This window comes from Gavialis gangeticus, unplaced genomic scaffold (assembly GCF_001723915.1).
Source record: "Gavialis gangeticus isolate Ggan-Ray unplaced genomic scaffold, GavGan_comp1, whole genome shotgun sequence".
In the NCBI taxonomy this organism is placed as follows: Eukaryota; Metazoa; Chordata; order Crocodylia; family Gavialidae; genus Gavialis; species Gavialis gangeticus.
In genome coordinates, this window is record NW_017729026.1 from 5,809,828 (window position 1) to 5,820,337 (window position 10,510).

General features: G+C 41.9%; 1 protein-coding gene across 1 annotated transcript in view; it reads right to left on the reverse strand.

The window, feature by feature from the left end:
• The window catches only part of LAMA2 (laminin subunit alpha 2), a 576,898-nt gene that overhangs the window by 240,175 nt on the left and 326,213 nt on the right, over positions 1-10,510 (reverse strand). The window contains exon 19 of the mRNA XM_019520301.1: positions 4,049-4,155. Coding sequence (XP_019375846.1) covers positions 4,049-4,155 — 107 coding nt within the window. The remainder of the gene's footprint in view (positions 1-4,048; positions 4,156-10,510) is intronic.

Sequence of the window (10,510 nt, forward strand, 5' to 3'; positions counted from 1 at the left end):
CTGAACCCCTGAATAAAGTACTTAAAAGTCAAAAGTCCTTCCTGCCTTCCTTCCTTTTGTTAAGTTAGGATGATTTCCAGAGAATGTGAAACTCCTTATCACTGTGTTAGCTTGGATTTCATGTCACCGCACCACAATTAAGGACAAATTCTAGTAAGCAGCTTGCTATATCACAGCAAATGGAGAAGCTGAAAAATTAGATAGTTAATATTATTTTGCTTTGACTACATTATTTGTAGAGTGAAGGGGAACACTTTAAATTTACTTTTGAAATGATCTAATGTGTGACCTACAGTTATGAAGTTAGACCTTCTACTGGTGTAAATAATATAGTTTCATTCAAGTCAATGGAGCTACACTGGTTTATAATGAACACAGGATCAGACCCACAAAAGTAAACTCTACCCTCTTTTGTATGGGTGAAATCACACAGACTTCAATGGGATTCCATGTGAGCCCTGTGGACGGGAACACTGGGATTTCCCACTGCCACGGGCATCGACTGATATGGAACAAGTTGCAGGAATGTGGCCAATGGGCAGTGGCTGCCTTGCAGAAGCTGAATGAAGGATTGATCGTACATAGAACAAAAACTTATCCACATTCTGATTCTCAAATTCTATACTGAAATGCTTCACTGGCATGCACCTCAGCCTGATAAAATATAACAGAGAAAAGAATACCCAAATTCATGTGATTAAATTCCAAAGTTCAATTACATTACAGACCATCTCCAAAGATCTTTTTTATACGAGGGGAAAGGAAAAACAAAGGAAGAAAATGAGAATACGCAAAAACCTCAGGACAGCCATTCAGATTAATGCAGTGAAGTAACCAAGGCACAGCATGCAGCTCAGCTCTCAATAAAAGGTTTGATAGGATCTAATAAATTCTGTTTATAAGGGTGAAAAACAGAAAAATTGCCTTGCAGGCTAGCTCTCTGCATGGTGTACAGGAAGGAAGGATCACCAGCAGGCTGATTCTTCTATAACCATGAGTTTTGTTGAGTGAAAGACATTTTGATTTGTCATGCAGCCCCCCCAAGATGAATCCTCAGTGAAACCTATTTATATACCAAAATTAATATGGTATTTTATAAGAATTGCATTTACAAGGGATTAGGTTTCCCACTTCCAGGCCACTGGATATTAACAAAGAAAGGTACTGAATCTTTCTGAATATATTACTACTTTTTGCCCTGTCAAGAGGTCTGTGAAATATATGTACATAGTATATATCTGTGTTGTTGTTGGAAACAAAACCATCTCCTGGAACTTCCCTTTTAGGAGTGGTGCATGACAACAGCATAACATTAGACTGCTTCTACTGACCATGCAAAATGATGGGACTACATGGAATAAGATAAATCTGTGTTCAGCTTCAGAAACTGGTTCTTCCAATATTGTGCGCTTGAGCCAATAAAATGAGTCATTTTAGGCAATTGACATGTTGAAAGAAAACTCAAGACCTACCACACTTGGTGGTTCAGAGTAGGTATGTTCTCCTCATGCTTTTGGGCCAATCTTTCTACCATCATTTTTAGGGTTTTTGGTATTCTGAATCATAAAGTGCAGGATGACATCCTGTAAAATGAAATCTATGGATAACCATCTATTGATTTCAATGGAATCAAAATGTCACCCCTTTTTTTTATACATGGCACTGTTGACAATGATGTCTGATCTTGGTCGTCAAGGTTTTGGCCATACTTTCATTACGCTGGGTTGTGAAAATGGATATATATTAAAGAAGCCTTCCCTATTCTTAAGTCTGACAGCAGGTTACTCTCACATAGTATAGGAAGAGTGCAAAATTCCCATGCAGAAAAAGCACACCTAATCCAGCCCATGCAGTGCACATGTTTTCAGATTACCGAAGTGACAGGCCTATAAGCACCTCGCGGGCACCCGCTGGCACTTGGAAAGCCCCGTCTCTGTGGAGGAAGCTGGATTTGCTGAGTGTTCCGTGGATTCCCCCTCCGTTTGTGTACCTGTCTGCTGAGCTCACAGCGTTTACCCATGAAACCTGATTTACAGATGCATCTCCCTGACATATCACAGCGCAGTGACATGGATCCTAAAGGACTGCAGCCACAGGGTACACAGAACTGCTTTTCTGGGCCCCAAAAGTGGTCCGGCTTGAGGAGTAAAAGAGAAAAGACAGAGAACAAAGGCAAAGAGACAAGGTGAAAAGAAAGACTGAGAAAAAGGCTGTATTACACAAAGGACAGTTTTGCAGCTAACACTTGATAAAATACAACAGATAAAAAAAATGAGTTAGATAACGGAGACTAAAAAACCATGGCTCTGCTAAGCTAGCTTGAAATGTTTTCTGTGTACACGTATAGTGGGGGGAGCAAATTCTACCCTCCAATGCAACTGTGCTGTTTCCCTGACATCACTGCGGTCCCCTTGAGTGAAACATTTAAGTAGTATTGAAAATGGAAGGGGAATATTTACTGAGCTTCTTACCCAGAACACTATTTAGGTAAGTGCAATTTTAGGTATTGATTCCACAGGATTAATCATATACATTAAATTATGCACATGCTTCAAGTGCTTTGAGACACAGGGACCTAAAACAGGAGTTCTCCATCTGTTGTCCATGGAGCTGTTGTAATGCATACAACAGATCCTACTGGGCTGAAGAAAACATATTTTGAGAGGGACTGGAATGGTGCATGGATCTAGTGTTTTTTGCTGTGATTTCTAAAGTATGTATTTGAACAACCAGCAAAGCAACAGGCAGTTTTTAACATGGATTTGGATAAAACCTACAAATTTCAAGGCAGAGATGGACAAGCATTTTGCTTTTTCTTTTAAATACTGTATTTACTCAAATCCAAGCCAAGATTATTTCCCCCCATCTAACATGGGGAAGAAGGTCCCTTACCTTGGAACTAAGTATGAAGTGATGGGATGAGGGGAAAGGGGCAGCTACTGTGGCTCTAGCACTGGCTCTGGCTTGGGACCAGAGCTGCAGCTGCTACCTTCTCCTGCACTGCTCTTCCCCACCACAGCCTTAGGGGAAGAGGTGGCAGAGGGCCCATCTCCCACCCGCCCCGTAGCCTTTTTATCCCTTCCCCCCTGGCCTCCACCCCTACCACTGCTTACCCTTGCTCTGCTCCAGTAGATTCCAGGCCTGGCTCCAGCCTGGAACATGAAGCATATAGATACTCTGGCCCCACACTCGCCCTGTAGCAGTGGTGATGGCAGCAGTTCTGGATAGGTACATGGATCCCAGGCTGGAGCTGCCATGCTGCTGCCACCACTACTGAGCTTGGCTGGGGCTGATGCCAGTCTGCCAGTGCAGAGCAAGACTAAGCTGTCATGGGCAGGGGAGGGAAGCAGAGGCTGCAGGGAAGGACCAGGGAGAAGGGGCATAGAGGGCCCAAGACTGCAGGAAGGCAGAGGGTGGGGCAGGCAGGTGGCAGGAGTCAAGCTGCTTGACACCCTCACTGCTCCCTCCATCACCTACCAACCTTCTGCCTCCCCACTACTGTCTCCCCTACCACCTGTCCCCACTGCCACTGCTTTCCCCATTGCAGTGGTGGGGAGTCAGGGGAGGATGAATTTAAGACAGCCCTCTAATAATTAGATTCTATACATGAAAAATTATAACAAATTTATAAAGTTCCCATGTGTAGAATCTAAGTATTGCAGGGTTGTCTTAAATTCAGGGTTGTCTGGATTTGGCTAAATATGGTAAATGAGTTGATCTCTCTTAGGCCAGGTTTCTCCACTTCCTCTTTCTTCTCATGTGTATTACTTTATTTAGCCACATTATGTGTTCACAGTGTATACATTTTTTGGACAACTTACAATAAAAAAAATTGTGTACGTGTTCATTGCACAGAATGGGACATATTTGTTTAGCGTCAACTTTGCTCTAAAAAATGAGAAAAATAACATGGATTTCCTGACAGAAATAAAGCCACTTACCTGCTGTGTGTGTGTATGGAACATAATATTCCATTTAAGACGAAGAATATTTAGTTGTGTAAAACAGAGAAAAACAATTAAATAGAATCCCACCTCTTATTACTCACCTTACACTCATCACACTTCTCCCCCACAACATTGGGCTTACACTTACACTGCCCGCTCTGAAAGTTGCAGATCTCTGAGAATGAACCATTGATGTGGCAGCGACATGCTATAGGGAAACAGAGAACAGTTGTCACAATGCACTTTGCTATTACCTTTATCTGTGGTAGCCAAGCATGCATGGTGCTATTCTAATTATTGCTAGCCCTGTGAGGTGTGAGCAGCTTAGCCTCTCACTGAGCTGAATTTTAAGGGAGGATCACATGCCAGACAGCACTACGCACTGCTCCACACAACACTGGCATCAACATAACTTGAACTGTAACACTGGCCAAAGACAGGAATTCATTTCTAAAGAAAATAGAAATTAGAAAAATAGATAGTTTAGGAGGCCCCTGGCTGGAGAGCTACACCGGTACCCTTTCCTGTGCCTAGAAAAGGAGCAGGCTTTCAATAGGCAGCTTCTTGCCTTTAAAAGCAGCATGTGTGCAGCCAAGATGAACACAAGGTGATTTAAAGCCAGAGCCATGGGAAAGCATGGCTGGAAAGAGCCTCCTCAACCTCAGTTCCCAGTTCTCCAGCTTTTAAGTCACTACATGTGCAACCCAGCTAGGTGGCACAGGCAGCAATGGCAAGTCCGGGATGTGGGGAACAAGGCTTGGATTCCTGGCCCTGCTTACTTTGAAATTGCCACCCACGCTGCCCAGCTGGCAGTCCCTGATCTGGAAGGGGATGGGAAAAGAAGTGAGGAGCGGTAGGGCAGCTGCTTCACTTGCCAGACTGGGAAGGGTCTGGAACATCCTGCAGGTGTTTTCATGCAGGAGAAACTTTTTTGCAAAGGAGATCTTTCATGTGTCAGCCTAAAAGATCTTTTTTCTGGAAGGAACAAGTTTCCTCTGGGAGAAACTGAATACATATTTGTATGCTCCTGATTTCTACTAGGAAAGGGACAATTCTTGCAGTAGAAACATAATGTATTAACACAGCCTTTATAAAACTGTAATTACACTGATGAATTTGCTTCACGCCAAGTCACCAGAAAAGTAGAATTAGAGCACGCCATTTTGCATTTTTCTATATAATCAAGTTTAAAAACAGTTCCTCCATAGGAGATTGAATAATGAGACACATAGGTCTTCTGAACAGCCTGCCCTCTGCAACCAAGACTCTAGATGGGCAGGGATAGTGGTTGTGCAGGAAAGAGGAATATGGTTAAAATCTAGACAGCAGTCTTTCTCAACAACCAAAGATGACATTGTCTATCATCTGCTTCTACAACTCTCCTATACCCCAATCTAAACCTATACTAGTGCATGGCATGATTCTGTCCTAAATGCAGGACTTTGTACTTTTCCTTATTGAAGCTCATGAAATTTCTTTTGGTCCAATCTTGCAAATTATTGAGGTGCCTCAATCCTAGCCCTACCCTCCAGCATATCTACTACTCCCCCCAGTTCGGTGTCATCCACAAACTTGCTGCGAGTACACTCCATCCCATCTTCCAGGTCATTGATGAAGATACTGAACAAAACCAGTCCCAGAACTGACCCCCACTGGACCCCTCCGGCACTCCACTGGATACTGGCTGCCAGCTAGACACTGAGTCACTGATTACTACCCTTTGAGTTCAATAATCCAGCCAGCTATCTCTCCACCTTACAGTCCATTTATCCAATCCGCACTTCCTTAGTTTGTTTGCAAGAATGTTGTGGAAGACTATCAAAAACCTTGCTAAAATCAAGGTATATCACTGCTCTCCTCACATCCACAGAAAGAACTATCTCATTCATAGAATGCAGCCAGGTTGGTCAGGCAAGACTTGTCCTTGGTGAACCCATGCTGACTGTTCCTGATCACTTTCTCCTCCTCTAAGTGCTTAGAAATGGATTCCTTGAGGACCTGCTCCATGATTTTTCCAGGGACTGAGGTGAGGCTGATCAGTCTGTAGTTCCCTGCATCCTCCTTCTTCCCCTTTCAATCATCCAGGACCTCTCACACTGCCACGAGTTTTCAAAAATAATGGCTGGTGGCTTTGCAATTACATAGGCCAATTCCCTCAGCACCCTCGGGTGCATTGCGTCTGGCCCCATGACTTGTATATATCCAGCTTTTCTAAATAGTCCCTAACCTCTTCTTTTGCAACTGTTGTATGCTCACCTCCTTACCAAACTCTGTGGCCAGGTGCAGTAGTCTCAGAGCTGACCTTGCCTGTGAAGACTGAGGTAAAAACGCATTGAGCACTTCAGCCTCTTCTGCATCATCTGTCACTAGGTTGCCTCCCGCATTCAGTAAGGGACCCACACTTCCCCTAATCTTCCTCTTGTTGCTGAAATACCTGTAGAAACCCTTCTTGTTACCCTTCATATCCCTTGCTGGCTGCAACTCCAGTTGCACTTTGGCTTTTCTAATTTCATCTGTTCATACCTGAACAATACTCTTATACTTCACCCTAGTAGTTTGTCCAAATTTCCACTTCTTGTAAGCTTCTTTTTTGTGTTTTAGCTCAATTAAATGTTCCCCGCTAAGCCAAGCTGGTCTTCTGTCATACTTGCTAGTCTTCCTGCCATGAAGGACTGGTACCTCCTGAGACTGGGGGGCACCACTTGTAGGCAGCAGCATCAGTGGTGAGCAGGGACCAGCTGCAAAAACTGGCAACAGTGTTGGCGGCAAGGGGGGAGGGTTGGGTAGTGAGCGGTGACCACCCGCAGAAGTCGGCGGTGGTTTTGGTGGCAGCCAATCTCAGGTGGGGCATGTGCCTCCCTATGCCCTCCCTACATATCACCTATGCTTCCTGCATATCAGAATGGTTTGTTCCTGCACCCTCAGTAAGGTTTCTTTAAAGTATAACCAGCTCACCTGGGCTCCTTTCCCCCTTAGACTAGCCTCCTTGGGGATCCTCCCCATCAGCTCCTTGAGTGAGTCATAGCCAGAGTCCACTTTTCTGAAGTCCCTGATCCTTACTCTGCTTCTCTCCTTCCTTCCTTTCCTCCAGATCCTGAACGCAGTCATCTCATGGTCACTGCTGCCTGCTGCTGTTCTGTGGCCAATGTCTTTTTCTGTCTTGCAGTTCCCCTGATTGAAGTCTCTAGTCCTTTTCTAACATCCAACCTGACACTTCCATTTTAAGAAGCACTTTCAATAGCAACTGTACACACTGTGGTTGCCATTTATATGTCAGCATCTCAGACACTGCAAGCTGCCACTTGATATACTGCAGTTATCCTTCCTCTGCATATAAAGAAATAATGAAGTATCTCTTTCATGACAGTGTGGACCTGTTGGTAAAGGCTGACTTTAAAACAGAATATCATTTTCTAATTACTTTAACATGTTATGTAGTGGGTGTCATACCAAAAAGCTGCAAGTGTTATGACTTGCCACACTATTATTTTCCAAAGTCTTTGTGAGGCACGTATTATGCTGAAATAACAACAAAATAAAAAGCTGTAGTGTCCTAGAGCTATCTTGGTGATACTCAATGTCATAATAACAGTGCTTCTTTGTCTTCAGAAAGGTTTAATCCGCTTATATTTTGGGATATATTTAACCACAATTTCCAGGCGTCTTCCTTTTTCCCTTCATGTTATATTTAATTTTTAGAACTATTGATGTGCCAAAGATGAGACATAATGCCCATTGAAACATGCCTTTAAAACTCTGTTCCCCCTATTATTTGTTAGCAGCTTGTACTATGTTTTTAGGAGCAAGGGTTTTATATGACATCTTGCATGTCATGTCAATTCTGTTACATGTCATGTTTGCCCCTTGTAATTAGCAACTTACTTTGAAGAAGATATGTTGCAATGGGCATTATGTCTCATCTTTGGAACATCAATGACACTTGAAAAGCTTGTGACACTTGAAAAGCCAAAGTTTGCGTAAGGCCTCCTGGATACTTTTTCCTATTATATATTTTGAGATATGGTACCATAAGAATCTAAGAAAGAAATCAAGAGTATTTTTATCCACACATGGGGTTATATTATTTATATTATATTACTCAAAATTCCATGCAATATATTCTTATTTTGGCCACAAATGAGCAGAAGTTAGAAGTCAAGGAGCCAAGACTTTCCAACAGTATGTATAATGTATACAGCAATAATATATATTTTAGTAGTATGAATCTACTAAACTGCTAAGCATTATAAGCTGCATTTATTTCACTTAAACCTGCTTACAAATTCACCTCTGGGTGGGGAAGCGTGTTATCCTCACTTGTCATGCAAAGACCCTGTCAGGGAATTTGTGTATATGAAACACAGGTAATTTCTTTCTCCCTAAGTGCAGAAATCTTTTTTCCATATTACAGTGGTCAAGATCTACCCCCTCTCTCTGTAAAGACAGCATGTTTGATTACAGAAATACAAACACAAGCACACACACATAAGGCCCCTGGCACATGATGAATCAATCAAACATGTTTCAAGTTGTTACTCGGCCACACAATAATAAAATTAATGATGTGATAAAACAAGGAATAAGCCACACAAGTATGACAAAAAAAATGTGTAATAACTTTGTGGCTGGTTTCTATTATGCCATTAATTGAACATGTGGTCAGGTTGGGGCCCCTAGCTGTGGGAGCCCCATCAGTTCATGGGTGGACCATGTGCCCTTGAGGCTGAAAGCTGACAGCTGATGTGGGTCTCAGCTGCAGGGCACAGCCTTGCACACCCATGACTGGGAGCCCCATCAGCTGATCTAGACTCCCAAACATGGGAGCACATGGTATATTCCTGCAGCTGGGAGCCCGGATCAGCTGACAGAGCTTCCAGCTTGATGCTTGCCAATATGTGGCATGGCAGGAAATGCGATTGTAGGGATTCCACATCAGATTCCATCACACCTTCATGTGTATATCTGCCAGGGGTCTAAGAATCAAACACACTGACTTATTTCTTTTCTGTATGTAGACATATTTGAATATGCATCATTATGCCTCAATAACTCCTTACACTTCATCCAACTGTGGTACTACAAGTGTAATCCCTCACTGTTTTCCCTACAAGACTGTACCATTTTTCACTTCCATGACAAGAAACCAGTGCAGAAGGATTAAATCAAACAAACCTTGGACATTTATAAAGAAATCTAGAAATGCTGTGACAAAATTGGACCGTCATTTGAAATGGTTAATGCATTTGACAATGGCACTTTACTTTAGAATGAGAAAAAATATTCAAACAATAATTTGAGAGCAAAAAATCATGCTTTTCAATACTCTTGAGTTTGGATCTTTAATAAAGGGTGAAAATTGAAAACAACAAAGTAAAGTCATGGTGCCTCTGATACTGTAGCTGCAGGGCAAGACTTCATGGAAGTCTGCTAAAGAAAGGTAAAATCATATGCAAAATGAAAATCCACATGAAAGATGGAAAGAAAACTTTGGATAGGAATAAATCATGAGGCTCTCCTTTGCAACTAGTTACAAAAACAAAGCTTATATTTCTACATTAAAAATGTATTTATCTTTAATACTATTTATTTTTAATTGTAAGTTTTCTGAACTCGCCTTGTGTCCCATGTTCATGATCCTCTCCCATGAAGCTACCACCACTACTGCATGTTCAAAGCATCATCCATGTCAAGGACTGTGGGAGGGTGGTAAACTGCTGAGTGCTGAAATTTGGTGGACTATACTTTGATTTGTGAAAAGCAGTGCTTTTAAACATTATATATTTAACATGCTGAATTATGTGACATCTTACCCATGAATTATTAACTAGTTCTGAGACCACTTGAGAATGTTGAAATTCTAATACTACATAGTTGTAAAACATGTGGACAACCTTTAGTATGATACATGCATGTCTGTTGATCTCTTTTTAAAGCTATGCATATGCCTACAACATACATTAAACCAGTTATTCTCAAACAAGGTGCGACAGCACCCTGGGTGCCTGGAGATCCTTCAAAGGTGCTCTGGGTGCCAGACAATGTCAGTGCTGTTAGGTGTGCAAACACGATTCCCCATATAAACCTAGAAATTCCAAACAGAAATCTATAGCTGTGGTCTTTCTGAGTTCTTTGCAATAGAAACATTGCTCTATTATTTTCCTGTAGGCAAAAAAGAATGAAAACTAAAAGCTGGCATTTTCCAATGGATGCCTCACATCCAGAGGTGCCTCCAGTCTAAAATGGATGAGAATTACTGCATTATACACGCCCATACAGATTATAGTTATACAGACACATAAACATGCTCATAATGTTATAACCACAGAACAGAAAGACTTGCTATTAATAGCAACACTTTGTACTTTGTGTGTAGACTGTCTTTCCTGAAGGATTCTTGTAATGTTTTGCAATAATTAATTCAACTCCTTGGATGCCGATAAGCATTATTATCATATATTAAATGAAAAGACTGATATTTCATAGAGAAGTAAGGTGAAATTAGCATCATACTCTAACCAACTGATCCAACACACACACACACACACACACACACACACACACAC